Source organism: Schistocerca piceifrons, chromosome X (assembly GCF_021461385.2).
Source record: "Schistocerca piceifrons isolate TAMUIC-IGC-003096 chromosome X, iqSchPice1.1, whole genome shotgun sequence".
Classification (NCBI taxonomy): domain Eukaryota; kingdom Metazoa; phylum Arthropoda; class Insecta; order Orthoptera; family Acrididae; genus Schistocerca; species Schistocerca piceifrons.
The window spans coordinates 311,576,776-311,598,893 of record NC_060149.1 but is presented as its reverse complement, the minus strand read 5'-3'; the positions used below and the strand labels follow the sequence as shown (position 1 = coordinate 311,598,893).

The window sequence follows — 22,118 nt, the reverse complement described above, 5'->3', positions numbered from 1 at the left end:
ATAGCTATAAGGAAGGTTTTTGTCCTTACTGGGCTTAGGTATGGGTATGACACAGTGGCTTCACGCCACCATCTCTGAAACGTGCCCTCTGCCAGATGCAATCATACACCCGAAGGAGAAAGTGCTTACCTGCAAGTCTAAGGTGCTGCAACACCTGATTGTGATTATCACCTGGCCCTGGACCAGAGGATCGGGATGAAGTGACAGCATGATCTAGCTCCCTCATAGTGAAAGTGGCATTGCAGCACTTGCAATTCTGAGAAGAAATATGTATCATCTGAGCTGCCTCCACTTGTTTCTGATGGAGGAAGGCAGGGTGATAGTGGATGGAGCTCAACATCTCCGCAAAATACCGGCCCAAGGTGTCGGAGATAGCAATCCAGAAGAATGCGACAATACTGCACATGCAACTGTTTACAACATATACAGTTCACCATCATAGGATGATGGTTAAAAACATGGAGAGCACATCTCAGTGTGGGAACTGTGTCATGGCATGCTTCAGTCCACCAAAGGACTGAGACATGGTGCAGTAAAGATAAAGTGCGAGGAATGGAACATTCTGTGGTGGTAAGGTTCATAAGGTATTCTACTTGGTCATTGCAACTGGGGACATGTCATTTGTCGAAGGTCACCAGGGAAGAGTAAAGCCTCCAGTTGGTCTTAGAAAGCTGTGATTTGGGTGTGCACGTAGGTGGATAGGAGTGAGCAAATGGATAACACACGGGAAATGGTCGCTGGAGTACATGTCAGAGAGAACGGACCACTCGAGACGATGGGCAAAGTGGGCAGTGCAAAAGGAGAGGTCCAAATGTGAACACGTGTCTGTGGAGTCTGAAAGAAATGTGGGTGCTCCAGTGTTAAGGCTGATGAGGTTGAGTTCATTGAGAAGGTCAGCCAAGCGGGCACCTCTCCGACAGGTTTTTGGGAGAGCCCCAAAAGGGGATGGTGCACATTAAAGTCACGGAGCAGCAAAAAGGGGTGGAGGAGTTTCCCAATAAGCTGGAGGAAGTCTGCTCTGATGGCACTAAATTATGGAGGGATGTAAACAGTACAAAGGGAAAAGGTGAAGTGAGGAAGGAAAATGTGGAATGCAACAGCTTGAAGCCAGGTGCTCAAGGAAGTGGTTTGACTATGAATGTCATCCTGGATGAGCAGCATGACTCCCCCACAAGATGGGATGCCATCCTAGCGCAGAAGGTTAAAGTGGACCAGAAAGAAATTAGAAAGGTCAAAGTGGTCATGAGGACGCAATTTCATTTCCTGGAAGCAGAGAACAAGTGGACGCTTTGATTCCAAGAGCAGCCATAATTCCTCCTTGTTGGATCTAAGGCCACGAACATTCCGTTGGAGGAAAGTCATGATAGGGAAAGGGGAGGACGGAAAATAATGAAGGGGTGTAGCCTTGGTGGCTGCCAAGTGCCACCCTTCGAAGACACTCTCCTACAGGATGCAGAGGCTGTAGGATCCTGCTCCACAAGATCTACAGAGGTGTCAGCATTCTCCCCCTGTCGGACTGAAGAGTCAAGGGCAGATAAACAGTTGGTGGTGTGCACCAGTGACATGGAGTCCAGTTGGGTGAGGGTATCATGTGGTGACATGGTTGAACAAGGTCCCCGAGTCAGCGAAGGAGTAGACCATTTGCCTTTTTTGATTTCTTGGAGCCTTTCTGGTTGGTGGAGAAATGCTCAGATGTTTGTTGCCTGGAGGGATTTAAGAAGTCTTCATGGGAGTATGCCTTTTGTCCTTTCCAGCCTGCCAGCTGTGTAGCAGGTGACTTTACCCTGTGCGGCAAAATTTTGGAGGAGGAGAGACAGATGCTAGTGTGACACTGAGTGATCTTACAACCTACGTGCTGAATTTGAGGTCACATGTCTGCATTGCCATGTCCTCCATGGAGTGAGACATAGCAGGAACAGTACTGTAAGTTCTGGATGGTAAAACACAGGGTTTCCAACTAACAACTTGTAAGTAACAGGGTAAAGCACTTTTTCCTTCACCCGGGTCTCCTGGATGGCCTGCTCATTGAGGTACACGGGACAATCTCGGGAGGAGGCTGCATGGTCACCATTGCAATTGATACAGCAAGGAGGAGGAGGAGGAGGAAGCAAATAATCGCTCTCATGAGCATCCCTACCACAGGTTACACATTTGGTCGGGTGTCAACAGGACATTTGAGAGTGGTAGCAGTGCATCAGGCTCGGAATGTACGGTCTGACTGTGGTAACTTCATAGCTGGCTGTGACATTCGAGAGAAGCACTACTCTATCAAATATGAGAAAAAGAATGTGTGTGGGCACTAAGGATGCATCTATCATTTTCATCACCTGATTGCCTGCAATGACACACTGATCAGAGGGGGAAGATTGGGTTTCTGTAATGGTCAGACCATTGCGCAACCTAGTGTAAATAACACCATGCGAAGAATTCAGTGTTTGATGGGCCTCGACATGAACAGGATAGCCATGGAGGAGCAAAGCTGCAAGTAGTAATTGTGCTTGAGAATCAGAAGTAGCCTCCAAAAGCAAAGTGCCATTGTGTAAACAAGAGCACAATTCCACATGGCCGGTAATTACAACAACAACTTTTTCAATAATAAATGGATTTAACTGTAGCAAAGGACTGACCATCTTCAGTACGTGAAAGCATGAGCAACAGTGGTGCAGCTGGGAGGGTCTTTGAATCGCTAGCCTCATTCCATTTAAGATGTAGACTGTAAAGAGGATGATTGTGATAAAATCCCCCATGATTGCCAACATCACTGACGGCGAGCTCCTTCCAACTGGAGACTCCTTCAGAGGGGGCACACCTCCCTTAGGCGATTGTTCACACCTCAGGTCACACATCCCGAACACTCGACAGATGAACCAATTAGCAATTTGGGAATGTCACAGTGCAGGCCATCACCCCTCCCTGCGCCTGGCCTGTACCAGGAACACTACCTGTCAACCCAGGGCTGGGAATTATGTGTTACCCAGTCACCTGTTAGCATCAGATAAGTGGGCTGGTCATCAGGACTGCACACAGAGGAAACAGAAAAAGAGGAACCTCAAATGCCAAAGTGGAGGAAGGATAGGAGAAGCAGAGTGAAGAAAGTAATAAGAACAAAAAAAGGTGGAGAGATTGTTCCGATGTCAGGCCACTGTAAATGCAGAACACATTCCCAAAAGCATCCCAGGTATGTTCCCAAAGGGAGGGGGGGAAAAAATAGCCAGAGCATGACATGCAGCACAGAAGAGGAAAGATGCTGCAAAGGCTGGGACCCTGTGGTAGCCAAGCATGAACTCGCCAAAGAGTTGTGAGCTTCGGGGGTTTTTCAGTGTTCTAGGCTGTTATATACTATGTTACAGTGCTTCAATCTCTATTACATTAAAATAACTGAGTATTTAATGACTTATTTATCTTGCATTTTTATTTATATTTTTCATTTGAATATGACAAAGAATATTATTTCCACCACTGAACAGTCATAATTTGAGTTTGATTACAGTAGAGAAATGTTTTACTTCTTGGCACATACTATTTTCTGGCACTGCTATGTTTCTAAACAAGACAGCAAGAAAATGCAAACATCAAAACTTTGTGAAGATGAAATAATGAATTCATTAAATGTGTACATATTATGTTTGCAGTTTTCATTGCTGGTCATTCATTGTAACACTTTACTGATTTCCCTTCCCGGATAAGAATGACTGAGTTGCCTCATTCATGAGCACCTGTGCCTGAACCACAAGATTCTCACTGCCCCACTTCCGAGCAGCTGCCAAGATCATGAGTTCTGAATGAGCTTGAGGAATATACTGACCACCTCTACCATTGGTAGTTGTCAGGAGTGTCACATTCAGCACAGACCTTTGTAGGACTCCATTCTTGTGTGTGAATGGTACTGTAGGATGGGACAACTCAAATGCATAACAACTGAAGAGTGAAAAAATTCTGGGTAAAAAACTGGGAAGAAGTCTCTGAAACCTCACTCATATAGTTTCATACAGATGAGGTAATGCCAAGACGTATGATAGGGCTTTTTCAAATCAAAGGAGGCTTTGATGAGCTGTTGGTGACACAAAATCCATCATCTTTATGGACTCCTGGCAAATCATGTGGTTAGTTGTATACTGGCACTTCATAAATCCACACTGGGCATTAGATAAAGGACTTCTAATCTCAAGCGATCAAGACAGTCACTGGTTCACTATTTGTTTGGGTGGATTATATAGAGCATTCATAAGTTTGATTGGTCTGTAATTGCCGAACTCATGGGGTTTCACCTTGTTTCAAGAGTGGGACAAATGTGCTTTCAGTTCGGTGGGTTGGGAACGCATCATCATACCAGATACAATTAAAAACCACAAAGACATGGGGTCAATAATCCATGGATACATATTGTAGCATTTAATAGTGTATATTATCAGGTCCCAGTGCCACATTGTTGCCAAGCTCGCGAGCTCTAAGAAGTTCCTATTCACTGAAAGGAGCATTATATGGTTCCAGATATAATGTAGTGAAGGACAGGCTGTAATTCTCTAAATACGAGGGCTATCCACAAAGTACATTACGTTTTGGAATTAAAAATAAATAAAGTATTGGAATTTTTTTTATTATATACAGATGAAAGCCACACTTCAATACTACTTTTCTACATAGTTGCCATTTAAATTAAGGCACTTATCGTAGCGATGGACGAGCTTGGAAATTCCTTCATCGTAAAATTCGGCCGCCTGCGCGTTCAACCACGTGGTTACCTCTTCTTGAAGCTGTGCGTCGTCATCAAAACACTGCATAGCCAACCACTTCTTCATTGCTGGGAATAAGTGGAAGTCTCTCAGTGCCAGGTCAGGACTGTACGGCAGATGAGGAAACAACTCCCACTTAAAAGATTCGAGAACTTCACAAGTGGAATTTGCCATGTGGGCCCGGGCGTTGTCGTGAATCAGCAAGATCTTTGAGCCCAACTTTCCCCTGCACTTGTTTTGTATTGCTCTTCTGTGGTTGTGCAGAGTTTGGCAATACCTTTGAGAGTTTATTGTAGTGCCTCTTTCCAGGAAATCCACAAAAATCGTATTTCTACCGGGTTACTGATTAACCATGTGGTTGAAGGCGCAGGCGGCCGAATTTTACGACGAAGGAATTTCCAAGCTCGTCCATCGCTACGATAAGTGCCTTAATTTAAATGGCAACTATGTAGAAAAGTAGTATTTAAGTGTGGCTTTCATCTGTATATACTAAAAAATAATTCCAATACTTTATTTATTTTTAATTCCAAAACGTAATGTACTTTGTGGATAGCCCTCGTATCTTTTGTACACAGAAGGCTGAGAGGTCATGGTTTGGACTTGGACTCTATAGCAAGGTGTGCGTGGTGTTCAGCAATAATAGTACGGACAGTATGAACATTGTGCTGCAGAAGGTTATCAGGAATGCTGGTTGCTAGCTGGCAGTTGTAGATACACTGTAACTTGGCCCATACCCATGAAGAAGTAGTATGGGTCTGAATGGTAGCAACATAACTTTCCCAACATTTTTTCTGATGTTTGATGGAGTAGTGTAGCTGAGCACAGAGCTTTTTAAAGACAATACGGCTTCCCATTGGCAGACAGTGCATATGTCATTGAAGTGCCTGCCTGCAACCTTATATTGTCTTGGTAATTTGATGTGTGACTTGTTTCCAAAGCATTCGAGACAACACTGCTACTATTAATGTTGTGGTAGTTTTATTGTGTAGTACATTGTTGACATTTCCTTGTTGAGTAGCACTGGATAGTATTGTGGTGTTGACAGCATGGCAATTAGCTTTTTTTTTTGAGGGCCTATCATTGTGTGCACTTAGCTGGTTAATGCTGTAGAAGGGACATGACAATCTGGAAATGATCAGTATCTTAGATGTCATTGTGTAACATCAGTTGGCTTGACTGGAGGCTGGAGCTACACACTGAGAGAATATGTTCCATGTGCCACACTAGAATGAGTTGGAGTGGCATCACTCAGTAAACATAAATCAAGATCCATGATTACTTGTTGCATTAGATAGCCTAGTCAGATGTCCTAACACCACCCCACAATGGGTTGTGGGCATTTAAATATCCAAGGAGGAGGAAAGATAGATGTAACTGATGTATAGCGTTAAATATATTAATATGGTTGCGCCCAATCTGGGGGGAAAGGTAAACAATAAAGAGAGTAAAATGAATAGTTGTCCTTATGTTTTGTTTGTTTTGTTTTGTATTAGGATGTAAAAATAACTAGCATCATACATACCCACGTCAGAATCACAGAACATGAAGAAAAAAAAAAGTTAAAAGCAACTACATGTTATGCCCAATCGACGGAAGGAAAGACAGATAGAAAAAGGGACTTTGAGAAAGGGCCCTGAACTAAAGATTAAATGTCCTTTGCCATATTGCTATGATGCATAAAAAATAAAATGCGGTCAACATCTCACGCTTCATTCGCCAAAATGGCTGATAACTCAGATGGCAAACATAAATGAGAATGTAAGTGGTTACAAAAAAGGGCATTCTGTCATGAAATGGCAGACCGTCAAAGGTTGAAGGCAATGAGCACAAAGTGATGGGGGAGCACCACTTAAACTGAACTGATGATTTTTGGTATCAGCTTCCAGAATACTACTCAGTATTTATAGCATAGCTCTTCACCCTGTATCAGGCCACACATTACATCTGGAGACATGGGCTTTTTAATTGCATCATCTGCTCAGATTCTTTCAGTGTCCTTCAGGGCCTCTGGTGATGTCAAAGTGACACCACCTGCTGACAGGCGGCAACACAGAGATATTCAGAGAAAATGGAAGAACTAGCGGGCCGAGGCACGAAGACTGCAGCCCTGACAGCTGGGGACCAAACTGTGAGGTCATCGGTCCCTTGTTCCTTTTAAAATAATTACACAAGGGAGAGAAGGAATGAAAGGAGACATACAGCACAATAATAGGAGAAAGGAAGAACCAGAAGAACGACAGAAGGACAAGCAACACTACCACAGACAAAACAGGAAAAGGAAACCACAGAGAGAAGCAAGAATCAGGTGGAAGGGGTAAAAACAAGAGAGCAGATGATTGTGGCTGGCCGACCATGAGAATAAAAAGGAAAAGCCAGTCACTTTGTGACCCATTAAAACATCCACCCTAACAGCATTAGAATGGAGAACACACAGGGACAGAGGACATGCACTAAAACTGATATAAAATGATAAAACTTACTGTCACGTATAAAATGTAAAACTAAATTAGCCGATGAGGTGCTGTCAGCTAAAATTAATGCCAACGAGTCCGCTAACTGAAGCGTCCGTCGCAGGGCAGCCAAAAAAGGACAGCTCACCAAGATATGGGCCAATGTCAGTTAGGCGCCGCACCAACACTGAGATGTGTTCAAATGGCCCTGAGCACTATGGGAATTAACATCTGAGGTCATCAGTCCCCTAGAACTTAGAACTACTTAAACCTAACTAACCTAAGGACATCACACACATCCATGCTCAAGGCAGGATTTGAACCTGCGACCGTAGCGGTCTCGCAGTTCCAGACTGAAGCGCCTAGAACCACACGGCCACACCAGCCAGCTGAGGTGGGTCATCATGGCGCAGGAGGTAGCCGTGTGCCACCTAAGCTGGCCAACGCGGAGCTGGCAGAGAACCACAGAGTCCCTGCGAGAGGCCTGCATGGAGGACTGCCACACATTTGTAGTCTCCTTAATGGCACTCAGTTTGTTGTCCATGCTGAGGTTATGCCATTTTATCTCCCAAAGCCGCAAAAACTTGCAGCATAGTACTGAACGGAGGTCAGTTGCAGAGATGGCGATCTCCATAAGCGGTTTTCGCGTAGCCTGTTTGGCCAGCCTGTCAGCAAGTTTGTTGCCTGCGATTCCGACGTGACCTGGGGTCACGGCAAACACCACTGAATGACTGGACTGTTTTCCAGGGCATAGATGGACTCCTGGATGGTTACTACCAAAAGATGATGAGGGTAGCCCTGGTCGATAGCCTGTAGGCTGCTCAAGGAGTCAGTACAGAGAAGAAACAACTTGCCAGGGCATGAATGGATGTGCTCAAGAGCACGGGATATAGACATCAGCTTGCAGTGAAAACACTACAGCCATCAGGCAAGGAATGCTGTTCAATATGCCCTCCACTGACATACGTGAACCCGACGTGAGCATCAGCCATAGAGCCATCGGTGTAAACCACTTCGTGGCCTCGGTACATGTCAAGAATCGAGAGGAAGTGGCAGCGAAGAGCCGCAGGGTTAATCAAGTCCTTAGGGCCATGTGAAAGGTGCAGGCAAAGCCATGGTCTAGGCGTACACCATGGAGGTGTACGTGAATGGACCTCAAGTATTGGTGGTAAAGACAAGGACTCCAGTTCGGAAAGAATGGATCGTACACGGGCTGCAATTGGAAGCCCTGACCTGGGCCGCCGATGCGGGAGATGGACTACCGTGGGTGGGAAAAGGAGACGATCATTTGGACATGCAGGAGAACTACGAACATGTGCAACATAACTGGCCAGCAGTTGTGCATGCCTAACCTGCACTGGAAGGACTCCGGCCTCCCCAAGGGTGCTGGTCACTGGACTCATCTTAAAAGCTCCTGTCGCTAGGTGAACGCCACAGTGGTGCACTGGGTCAAATAAACACAATGCTGATGGCGCCACCGAGCCATAAATCAGACCCCCACAGTCAAGGTGGGATTGAACAAGGGCTCTGCAGAGCTGCAGCAGTGTAGAGCGATCTGCACCCCAGTTGGTGTTGCTCTGTCAGTGGAAGGTATTGAGGTGCTGCCAGCACTTCTGCTTAAGCTGATGAAGGTGAGGAAACAAAGCCAATCAGGTATGCATCGAAAACCACTCCAAAGAATCAATATGTCTCCATTACAGTGAGTGGATTGTCATTAAGGTAAAATTCTGATTCTGGATGAATGGTATGACACCGACAGAAGTGCATCATAACACACGACTTTGCGGCCAAAAACTGGAAACTGTGGGCTAGAGCCCAAGACTGTGCCTTGTGGATGGCTCCCTGTACACGCCGCTCAGCAACACCAGTACTGGTGGAGTGCTACGAGATGCAGCAGTCATCTGCATACAGAGAAGGTGAGATGGATGGCCCTACAGCTGCTGCTAGACCATTAATGGCCACTGAAAATAGAAACACTCAATACAGAGATCTGCAGGACCCTATTCTCCTGGATATGGGGGGGAGGGGGGGGGGGAATATGGGAGGCACCAACTTGGACACAGGAAGTACCAAGCAATAGGAAATTTTGGATAAAAATCGGGCGCGGCCTCGGAGACCCCACTCGTATGATGTGGCAAGGATATGATGTCGCATGGTGGTTTCATACACTTTTCATAAATAAAAAAAGATGGTAACCAGGTGTTGGCATCTGGAAAAGGCTGTTCGGATGGCAGACTCGAGGGGGACAAGACTATCAGTGGTAGAATGACCCTGGCGGAAGCCGCCCTGACTTGGAGCCAGTAGGCCACGTGACTCCAAGACCCAACCCAACAGCTGACACACCATACATTCTAGCAGCTTACAAAGAATGTCGGCGAGGCTGATGGGACGATAGCTATCTACATCAAGTGGGTTTTTACCGGGTTGAGCACCGGAACGATGGTGCTTTCCTGCCATTGGGATGGAAAGACGCCATCGCGCCAGATCTGGTTGAAGATTATGACTAGATGTCGCTTGTAGCCAGATGAAAAATGTTTGATCATACGACTGTGGATCCGATCTGGCCCAGGAGCTGTGCAAGGGCACTGAGAACTGAGAAGCTCCCACTCTGTAAATGGGGCTTTATAGGATTCACTGTGGCATGTAGTGAATGAGAGGACTTTCCCTTCCAGCCACCGTTTGAGAGTGCGAAAGGCTGGGGGTTAATTCTCTGATGCAGAGGCTCAAGCATAGTGCTCAGGAAAGTGCTCGGCAATCGTGTTCGCATCAGTAGATAACATGCGATTTATGTTAACACCGGCAACACCTGTTGGGGTCTGGTACCCAAAAACACGTTTCATCTTTTCCCAGACTTGGGAAGGTGACATATGGTTGAGACATATATCTCCCAACATTCCTGCTTCCGTTGTTTGATAAGTTGGCGAATGCGAGCACAGAGCTGTTTAAAGGCTATGAGGTGCTCCAGGAAAGGGTGCTGCTTATGCCGCTGGAGAGCTTGCCGACGTTCCTCAATTGCTTCAGCAACTTCCGGAGATCATTAAGGGACTGCCTCTCGCCGGGGGCACCCTAAAGAGCAAGGGATTGCGTTTTCTGCCACAGAAATGACTGTTGTAGTCACCTGCTCAACCATCACATCGATGTTACCATCTGGGGGAGATTCAATGGTGACAGCAGAGGTGAAAGTTTCCCAGTCCGCCTTGTTTAAAGTCCATCTGGGCAGGCGTCCATGGGCCTGACGCTAGGGGAGTGACAGGAAGATTGGGAAGTGGTCGCTACCACACAGGTTGTCATGTGCTCTCCGGTGTATAGATGGGAGAAGTCCTGGGCTGCAAATTGATAAATCAATGGCCGAGTAAATACCATGAGCCACACTGAAATGTGTGGTGGCTCCAGTATTTAAGAGGCAGAGGTCGAACTGAGACAGTAAAGTTTCGACATCTCTGCCTCGGCCATTAAGCATGGTGCCACCCTACAGGGGTTTATGAGGGTTAAAATCTCCCAAAGCAGGAAAGGTTTAGGGAGTTGATCAATCAGTGCAGTTAATACATTCGGGGGATATTGCACAATCTAGAGGAAGATACACATTGCGTCGTCATCATTCTGACAGCGACAGCTTCAAGAGGGGTTTGAAGGAGCACAGGTTCACTACAGACTGAGTTTAGGACATAAACGCAAACTCCACCTGACACTTAATTACAGTCACTACAGTTCCTGTAGTATCCCTTATAGCTGCGGAGGTCAGGGGTCCACATTGCCAGGAATCAGGTTTCCTGGAGGGCAATGCAGAAAGCGGGTGTAAAGCTTAAAAGTTGCCATAGCTCAGCCAAGCGGTGGGAAAAAACCACCACAATTCCACTAGAGGATGACGTCATCGTGAGACTGGAAAGGCATGGAACATTCTATGAGGCAGTTTATGCCTCAGGGTCACCAGCTGTCACCAACTTTTTGCCTGAGCAGTCTATATCCATTGTGTGTGAGGGTCCGGCGAGATGTAAGTCCTCAGCGGGCGCCAGAATCTCCAACCCATCTACAGACGCAGAGCTCGTCGGTAGTGGTGGTGTGGGTGCCACTGCAATTCCCTTGGTCTTGGGCACCTCCTTTTTGGATTTCTCTCGCTGCTCCTTGGGTTTCTCTGGCTGGGAGGACTTCAATGATTCAGTCTCTGGAATTGAGGATGAGCGTGAAGCCCTAGAACTAGCTGCTTTTGAGCTCTTCAGCCACTGATGGGTGTCATCTTTTCCACTAGCAGAAACCTGGTAAGGGAGTGACCCAAGGGACCCATTTCTAGCGAGAGGAGCCGAAGAAGACCTATGCTTTTCCGACTCAGAAGTGGTGACTGATATCCCTGATGGTTGGGAGGGAGGGGGAGGGGCAGCATGTGTGTTGCTCCAGAAGTAGGTGGTGTGGGAGCAACAGGGAGGGAAGTGCCCCCCCCCCCCCTCCCCCCCCAGGCAGGTGTAGTCTTCTGGTTCTGAGAGGCGATAGGAATGCGAGGAACTGACGGGGTGACACCTGTTCTCATAGCAACGGCATAAGAGGAGGTCATAGCCACAGGATGCAGGTGCTCATATTTCCTCTTAGCCTCAGTGTATGTCAGTCAGTCCAGGGGCCTATATTCCACGAATTTCCTCTCTTTCTGTGAAATCCTGCAGTCTGGTGAGCAAGGAAAATGGTGCTCTCCACAGTTGACACAGATGGGAGGCGGGGCACATGTAGTAGGAGGATGTGACGGACATCCAGAATCTCAAAATGTGGCGCTGGAAGTACAGTGGGAAGACATGGCCGACCTTCCAGCACTTAAAACACCGCATCAGGGGAGGGATGTATGGGTTGACGTCACAACCTTGACCTTCTCGAGCGATGTGTCACCCTCAAAGGCCAAGATGAAGGCACCGGTGGCAACCAGATTATCCTTCAGACCCTGATGGACGCTCCGCATGAAATGAACACCTCGCCAGTCTAAATTTGTATGCAGCTCATCATCAGACTGCAAAAGAAGGTCCTGGTGGAATATAATACCCTGGATCATATTTAAGCTCTTACGGGGCATGATGGTTACAGAAACATTCCCTCCCCCCCCCCCCCCGCTTGTCACAAGCGAATAATGCCCACGACTGGGCAGAGGATGCTGTTTTTATCAAGACTGCCAGAGAGCGCATTTTGGACAAGCCCTCCACCTCCCCAACTTGTCCTCCAAATGACCCACAAAAAACTGAGGCTTCATGGACATGACAAATTCCCCATCAACTCTCGTACATATGAGGTACTGGGGCGAATAAGCTTCACTGCCATCCTTAACCTGGTATTCCTCCCGCGGTGTGGCCAGGGAGGGGAACAATTTGGGGTCATATTTCTTAGCACTGAAGTTAGACTTTGCCCGCTTAGAGACTGTTGGCGGTGGACCACCAGCAAGAGATGACGTACTATGCTTCATGATGTGTCATCCGGCCTGATGTCACCCACTCTGACCAGGTGCCATCCCCACGGGTGCCACCCAGCCTCAGCAAGGGCCACCTGGCAGGATGGCCATTGCCAGGAGTCCCAATGCACCAGGGAGATGGGCATCTACTCCATGGCACACATGAGGAGTTAACGGTGAATGTATCAACAGAGCAATCCCTGTGTTGTCAGGGGGCTACAACCAACAGGATACATGGTGGCCCCACCTCAACGGACTGGCTACAGTGCTGGATATGAGGTGCTAATAAGTCCATGGTCATCGTTGGCACAGAAAGCGACACTGCATAGTGCATGGTGGAAAATGCACCCAGGAAGGTGTCCTTGCGCAAGAGATGGAGAATGAGCGGAACTGCAATGCGACTATGAGAAAGTGGGCTAAAGATCTCAATGGACGATGACACGATGCACCATTTAAGGCGTCCTTCCCCAACTGGCTCGCTCTTCGGGAAAATTTAGAAAGATAGAGGTCAAACCTGACAGGGGACCATCAAATAAAGGCTGAAACGTGTGAGACTCCTTTTAGTCACCTCTTACAACAGGCAGGAATACCTCGAGCCTGTTCTAACCTCCACACCTGCAGGGAGGGAACTCCAAGAGATAGTTGTCCCTATGTGAACAGCCACAGTATCTAATGCAGTACTGATCAGAAAGAATGTTAGGAAGGCCCAATGTAGAGACACCATCTAATGCTCATTCAGGGCCAACTCTGTTTTTTAAATAGATGTGGCAAATACATAGGGTTGAGGATACATTTCAGGGAACAAAGTTTCCTGAAAGGCAACACATATTGTTGCATAAAATGATAGCAGCTTTTCAAGTTACACTAGGTGGTGAAAATAACCGCTACAGTTCTGCTGAATGATGGCTGTGTGTGTGCCCAGGTGAGGTGGGAAGGATTCAAGATGACAGGTCACATTTTGGCCTCTGCTCACCACCACACATTAAATAGAAACAATATTGACATGTGTAATTTCAATATCATTTGTGGAGGGTGGGGGTCTAGTGCTGCTGGATCCACCAGATCTTCAGACTTCTTTCTTGTATTCTGTCCTCTTTATTTTTATTCTCCTTACAGAGTTTTGTCTCTGATTGGAGATGGGATTTGGGGGGGGGGGGGGGGGGTGCTGGAGGTATCGGGTTGGAAAGGTCAAGTTGGAATCTCTTCTGATAGGAGTCTGGAGTCTGGAGTTGTGGTCAGCAATCTGGTTGCAGTAGAAACAGAGGGGTGGAGAGGATCCTGTCCCCCTCACAGATAGATGCCATTTAGACAATGACCAAGGCCCAATGTTCAAGGAGATTTGGATGTCTTTATGCTTGCTATAGACATAGAACTCAGAACTTTAAACGGAAGAGGTGAATCATTAATTTTATCTTTTTGAGTAACATAGATAAGCAAAAATAACAGCTCCATTGCCTGCTTCTTATCTTGTGGACACCTCATTGTTCCAAATTTGCATGCAGTTCTTTATCTGTTTGCAATGTGAAATCATGATGGAAAATTATAGTGTAGACGACCTTGAGACTTTTCTGAGGACAGATGGTGATAGTAGTACCAAAGATTCTCACAGAATAGTAATGCCCGAGACTGAGTAGGGGTCACCCTTTTAATCTGGATAGGGTAGTTTCACATTTTGCTAACTGAGGTTAGCTCCCAAGAAGTGTTTGTCAAAATGTTCATTAAAAAAAGTCAAGGGATTTGTGATTAAATAAGCACCAGATTTGTGATTAAAAATCAATGGGTGTGTGACAAAAAAAGACTGAGTTGAGGTACAAACTAGGTATTGAATCAGATTTCCACCCATGCCATAGCCAGGGAAGGAAAAGTCTTGGGTCACACATTTCTCCATTGAAATGATCTGTTCTCTTCGGGAGCCTGCCGAGGTCTTGCAACCATCAGCATGAGAAAGTTAATCATCTTTATTGCAGATAATCCATTACACAGCCACCCACTCCAAGCTTTAGTTCTCCCTATGAGTGCCACCTAACTGCAACAGCAGCTATCTGGAGGACCCATGCCACAGACTTGACAGGCACACATTCCTTGGCATGCATGGGCAGTTTTCAACTCTGGTACAAACATTTCCGTGTGTTGTCTTGCGTTTTGACTGTGCAGGTACCTGATGACCCTGTCACAAAGACTGGCTACCAATGTACACTGTGTGTATTTAATTTTACACACACACACACAAGATGCTTCAGATAGAGTCACACACTAGGTGGACTGTGCGCCACTTTGGGAAACTTCCCTGCATTACCCCCATCAAAAGACCTTTATTTCTAAGTGGGACTGAAATGGTCAAAAGAGGGGGAGGAGGGTGAAGACTAGAAATAAATAACTTTGATGTTTAATATCTTGCTAGTGTCAAGTAAACTTCAACTGGATTTCTAGTTCAGATAGGCAAGGTGGAGAAGAGATTTGGCCGAAACAGTTTTGAAGGATCTGTCCCAGCGTTCACCTAAAGTGAATTTGGGAAACTACTACAGAAAACATAAAACCGAGATGGTTGGGTTATTCATTAAACCCAGTGACTCCTGGTCCAGGGTCCTAACCACTGCTCTACCTTGTACATTGTGGGGAAAACTTAGCGACCTTTGAATAACAAGTTGATAATTTTGAATTTTGTTGCACATTTTAAAATTTGCATTATATGTACCGGTAAGCAGTTAATGGGACTGTTTCAGTCATAGCTGCCAAAATAAAGGTGTCATTGTCCAGCCAGTACTATTTTCAAACTACTAAATCTAATTGACACTTGCTGCACAGCTACACGATAAATTACACTTTATATCTAATTTAGAATCATTGTAACAGGAAACTATACCTCTTCCCATAAGTCATCGAAGCTAAAGAAGTTGTGTGGCTGCTCATGATGAAACATATGTGAATGAGGATTGAAATTAAATGTATGTCTCCCAAAGTCACTTTGGAATAAGTCATCAAAATTGAAATGGTGTGCACCACCTCCACCACCACCACCGGCACCAGCACTTGCAAATGCTGCACTTCCAAACTGGTCATACTTTCGTCTCTTATCTGGGTCAGAGAGAACTTCATAAGCTGTAAAAAAGAACAATATCTAATTTATTTTAGGCATCCTCTGGCATTTAAATAAATACAGTAACAACATGATATAGCATATTACAGCAACATACATTTTATTGACTGTTATAGCTGAAATTAGTCAAAAACTTTACTTCATTAAAACAAACCTTGTGCAATTTCTTGAAATTTTGCTTCAGCACCCTTCTCTTTGTTTTTATCAGGATGATACTTAATTGCAAGTTTTCGGAATGCTTTTTTTATCTCTCTGTCTGAAGCAGTCCTCTGGACACCAAGGACTTCATAGTAATCTCTCTCTTTTGCTGTAATTGGTGCTATTAAGGCAAAATGTACGAACGAGGCTAGTGTAAAATACAGCAAAATCTTCTCAGACTTCATGTTTAAGAAGCAGAGCACTGTAAATTGCAAACAAAAATTAATAACTGGGCTCAAATTATTCTAAATTATTCACAAACATCTCTTAAGACTTACAGTAATGCATTTTCTAATGCAGTGTTTAATGATAAGAGTAATAGTTACTTATTTATTTTCAATAACTTTATTTATTTAAATTCATATATTAATTGGAACTCATTATATGAATGGATATAACAATATACCACAAAATTAAAGACATAAGGATGTGCATATATTTCTCAAATCTACTAATGTATCATGCACCATACCAGAGGTTTTTCTCAGTGCCTGTGTTAGCATTTTATAAACTCAGGGATACATAACACAAGAGCCATCTGGTCAACCTGTTATCTGACTGTGTACTGCTAATTGCAGAAGTAAGAATCTAAAGAAGTATCTACAGTCTGTGAGCTTTTACCTTACTACAGTTTACAGCAGTTTTTAAGAGGGCTGTTCTCATTATTATTACTTTCCTTTTCATATATAACATATTTACTTTTTCTTTTGAGATGAATGTGCCATTTCTCACTCATGCTTAGGATTTGATTAATAAAATAACAGCAGCATAATGAGATGTTAGGTTTCAAAATGCATCAGTACTTACAAGGCAAATATTTTTATCCCCCCCATCAGCATCCAGTTGACTATTTGAGTATCCCCACACTAATTTCATATACTTTTTGTAATTAAGTTTTCAAAAACGTAACACCTCTCTTCAGTCAAGAATATTGCTTATGCAATTTGTTGCACGTCTCTAGATTAGTTAACAATGTGATACTGCTTCTTTCGACAAACAACGCAATTATCATGGCTGAAATACATGCAATGGATGATATTACTAACATAAAGCATTAACAAAATGAAAATTAATGGGACCTCATAGGAATAGAGGGTTCTGGATGGGTACGGCTTTCCTATTAATGCCTCCAAACATATTAAAAGCTTGAATATATCAGATCACAATGGGAAACATAGCAATTTTCATCAAGAATGTAAATGTAACTTTGGAATGTACAAGGTGTATTAAAAAGAAAGGACTGTCTTAACAAATTCATTGGCTCCAACAACTTGCAACCAGATTGTCGTCTTCCAGCCTTGCTCTTTGACTACAACACAGATAAATATTGTTTAACAAAGACAGTTCTTTGTTGTGAAACTTTTGTTGGGTTTGCCAACTCATACTTTGTCACCTTCCAATTTAACCAAGATGCCAGTCTGCCACCTCGACTTCAAAAAGAGTCCACACAGGTCCACTAGACAACATTCCAAGAACTTGTTCCCTTCAATGGATCACTATCTCCTACAAACCTATATAGTGAACAATGTGACATAAGCCACAATCCACAAAAACTAACTGGCATACTACCATATAAACAAAAAAACCATGAGCAACATTTACAGATGAAACATACTAACCAAAATATCCCAGATGCCATCTACATGACACATGACAGTACACTTCAAAGAATATACCTAAAGCTCGCATTGTTCACACAACTCCACACTTCTTAACCCTGTTTTGCATAGTTAATTTCTATTGGCAGAAAATAAATTAACCATTCATGACAATAGTTTCTATGTTGTGTAGACAATTCTCTATAGAAGTACATAACTTAAAAATGGCACTCATCTTCTCCGATGCGTAACAGCAGAAAAGAATAAATAAAAATAAAAATTTAAAGAACTCATGGAAATCAATTTTGCAATATAACAAGTATCATAATTATTACTATGACATCACATTCATTGGCTTTGCCAAATCACAACCCAACTTTCATGTTGCAAATTACATATCAGCTGTTCCCCCAACCTACATATCAAAAATGGAAGCACATAAATATTGTCAGTGTTCTGTTCTACTTCAGTTTACACACATATGGTATCACATATCACAACATTATTACAGCACGTATAAGGCCCGATGTACAGTAACGCTAGGTGGAACTGACCAGTACAAGATTGCAAATTAATCAACAATCTACACACCAGAACCTAACAGCACATCGTGATTGACTTCTTCTATACATAGTCACAGAGAGTTTTAGTTATTATTATACCATAAAGAGACAGAATAAAAAGTGCAAAAAACAGCTTGTTTGGAGCTTCTCTAAACCCCCCCCCCCCCCCCACACACACACACACACACACGCAAATTAATACTATGACGGTAAGGACACATACTGTATGTTTATTAACATTATGCAAAATAATAAAATCAGAACATTACCAAACTAATTGTAGAAAAAGAAAGGTATTACATTCCATTTTCAATGGTAAGAGCAAGCAATGTCTTCTTAAAATCATTGTGTCCTGGTGACAGTTTCACAATAAAAATATTTTTGAATGTGGTCTCTCACTTGCTTTTGCAATTAGTAATTTCAGCAGAAAGGAAAATAAATTGCTTTTGCTTAATAATCTAATAAATGTGCAGCACTTAAGCATAAAAAACTAAGCTATGGATCTTGCTGAGGCCTCAGAAAAACAATAGTCACTCAGCACAGAGAACAACTGAGTATTTTACAAGCTTAATAGTGTTAAAATAATACTAAACATTAGCTGTCTTTGTCAACTTCTGATATCCTTCTTCATGCATTACCACCTCCTGTCTAGAAATATCATTAAAAGTTTCTTGTGTACTTTCTGTCACATACCAGAAGAAGAAAAATGAGGCCCTTAAACATCAAAGCTCTACTGTTTACTTATTTCTTTATTTATTCATATGTGATGTGACTTTTTTTCCTCAGAATACCTAATGATGTAAAATATATTTAACAATAAAAGTACTAGGCCTATCAGTTTTACAAATACATGACAAGTCAAGGTGAGACTTACAGAACGCAAAGTATATCCAGTAAAGGTGAGAAGTTAAGTTTGGGTGTTCCATTAACCCATCAGTCTATCTCCCACCAGAGCTGCTGCTTCTGCTTCTGCCCCCCCCCCCCCCCCCCCTATAAAATGAAAATCATGAGTTTTGTGTTGCCACACCTTTTCTCATAATTGTGTGATCTACCACTACTTCCTGTATTGCATCTGTAAACCTACAATTCACATAGTAACAAAAACAATTTATCTCTCTTCAATTTTTCAAGTCAACCTTTGGCATTCTGAACATGCCTAAGATAAAAAAAAAAGGACGAAAACCAAATTAATAATGAAGTGTGACAATCCATTGATGTATAAAGTGACCCACTCTTTAAGATCTTGTGGAATGCAAAACAGTCTAACTGCAAAATTATTCTTTTATTTTATGACTGATTTCAATCTGTCAGATGATCATCAGACATGTCTAGGAAATAGCAAAAGAATGTGGAAACCATACCAACCAGATCATTATGACGGTATAAAACAGTACCGGTACTGGTAGAAGTGTTAACATACATGATTTGTAGAGCAGCTAAAAGCCAACATACCCAACTTCCTAAACTAGTAAAGCTGCATCTGAGGTGATCTATGTTAGCACTACTGCCATTACTGTTACATCCTACTGTAATGCTTTCATTGATAAGTTTGCACATTCTTTTTGCCTTTTGTAGACACATCTGATGATTTAACAGTTCGAAACTGGTCACAAAATAAATGAAAAGTTTGGGTACCAAAGACCGCTTTGGATTCCAAGAACTTCGTAAACCAGATTACCTGAAAAAGTGTGCATTGTAATTAGTAACACTATTCATTTATAAGAAAATTAGTAGGGACCATCGACAAACTGACAGAGTTGAAAAACAACAGCCAAATTACAGAATGTATTAGAAAGATATCACTAACCACAAAAATGATGCAACACATGGGAAAAATAACAGCTTCACCTTGCAATAATGAAATAAATACAGTATACAAAGCAGGAGAGTTCTTCAAAATTAAAATGACATCCTGAATACATTTATAACATCAAAAAGTACAAGAGAAGAGCAAATTCGATGAAAGAGGAAAAGTCTGCATACACTTACAGAGCACTTCAGACCACCTATATGCATTTGAGATAACAGGAGCCAATGAGAAACATCAATTTTTCTTAAATTCAGTGGGGACAGAGATATATATATATTATTTTTCTGTTACTCAAAAACTTCTGAGTTGGCATTTTTTTCATAATGATACCCTATCTAAACAATAATGTGAATTAAACCTTCAAACGGCATTTGCTGCAACAAGTTATGGAAATAGTTTGGAGATCAAAATGATGTGACTCACTATGTCAAGGTAGTAGATGAATCACATAATCAATACATATAAATTAAAAGAATGCCATACAAACAAATTTTGTGGACTGACAGATGCTTTAGTGACCAACAATGGCATTAAATCAAGGGAGTCATTTATTGAGACTAACAATATGACAAGACAGTGGATATTAGTTATTTATCACACTCTGTTGACAGATAACAAGCTCGGATGGACTACTGAGTAAAACAATGTGTATGTAAGGAACTGTCTCAGTCTTTGTGACATTGTAACCCATGTATCAGAAAGTTGCCCGGAGTCGTTCTCAATTTGAAGGCATTAGAGGAAACAAGGATGGATGACATCGTGGCTTATGTAAACACTGAAATGACTGATACTTTGTATTTAACAATGCAGTTTAAAATGTATAACGAAATCAAAATGACACCACAGAGGAGGTGGGGGAGGATTGCACCAGTCCAACCAAATGGCTAATGTTATAGAAAAATAACTGAACTATGTTACAAAAAAAATCAATAGATACCATGACATTACCTTTGAAAGGGGATGACGTTAACGTTCACACAAAATGAAGTTAAACAGTTACACAAAATCAATTAAACTGTTCGCTAAACTTCCAGGAGAGTATATTTGATACTAATTTGTCTTTGTATATACAACGGGTGATGAGATTTAATGAAACTCGTAACAATCATTTTTCGTAAGAAACGATGATGTGACACTAGCACTTGCTGTTGACAGAAAGAAATAACCCGATTTATATTTTTAGAGGGCACGTTCTTCCTGTCTTAGTACAGCTTATACTACACCTACTAATGCTGCAAGTACAAGCTGTCACTTCGATCAAAACACGCATTGCAGTTTATTTATTTTTTTGACGTACCGTCAGCTGCCTCAGAAGTACGTCTGATACAATTTATTCCTAATTACATGTCATCGAGCGTGTTACAAATTTATACACTACTATTATTGTCACCACGCAACAGTACTCACGGAGGTGTTTCCCGTTCTCCTTTATTTGCTGCGAATAATTCCACGTTAAATAAAATCTAGAGACGGATTACGATGTCATTATAGTACAACAAGAATACACTGCTTCACGTAAAACGTTACTTAACTTACCTACTTTCTCCGACTGTCACTTTCACATAGTATATTCGTCGCGACAGCACGTACTGAACTGTGGGACAGCATTCGATTTTAATAACCTTCAGATACGCATATGATGCAATAGTTTAATCCGAGTATACCTCAGGCGACCAATAGCGGCTGGGTGTTGTGGACCAATCAAATCGCTCTTCATCAGCAACAAAGGTCAGCTGAAGATACTTCTGCAGCATGTGGATTGCAATGCGCATGCTCGCCAGGTACGCGGTACTTTTGAAGTGTTATGTTTCACATGAACTTATCGGTAGGCTGAAACTATTTAGCGCACAAGGTTTCCAACACGGATACTTGCACCTGGTAAAGAGCGTTCCTTCACTTGAACTATTCGAGCACGTTTCAAGGTCTCATACACGGTTTTAACCCAGTACCATCTCCCCTTTTCCCTCCCGAGTTTCGGAACAGTATCATTTTTTTGGTGTTTTTCCGTCAGTTACTGGAAATTAGTTTTAAAGAATGTTATCATAATAATTCATATAATTATTTCTCATTTACATGAATGTCGCACTGAGTGGCTGTCGGCTTTTGTAAAGATCAGTTTCCTGCCCACATGACAGAATAGGAATTTCCACACACCACCCGCATATTTGTTGGAACTGTAACATGTTGAGATATTTGTATATTTAGTTTTTCGTATTTACTTTAATGTGACTTAATACTATAGGCACAATA

At 42.9% G+C, this 22,118-nt stretch overlaps 1 protein-coding gene across 2 annotated transcripts in view; it reads right to left on the bottom strand.

Annotated features, from left to right (window-relative positions):
• Positions 1-21,562, bottom strand: part of LOC124721667 (dnaJ homolog subfamily B member 9-like) — a 53,593-nt gene extending 32,031 nt beyond the window's left edge. Inside the window, exons 1-3 of one of the 2 annotated variants that reach the window (XM_047246742.1) lie at positions 21,405-21,562; positions 15,854-16,099; positions 15,466-15,701 (exon numbers count right to left, since the gene is read on the bottom strand). In XM_047246742.1, the coding sequence (XP_047102698.1) occupies positions 15,466-15,701; positions 15,854-16,082 (465 nt within the window). In that variant the 5' untranslated portion in view covers positions 16,083-16,099; positions 21,405-21,562. Of the gene's footprint in view, positions 1-15,465; positions 15,702-15,853; positions 16,100-18,932; positions 19,000-21,404 lie in introns of those variants that run through there. The other variant, XM_047246741.1, reaches the window with a different exon arrangement.
• Positions 21,563-22,118: the final 556 nt, after the last annotated feature.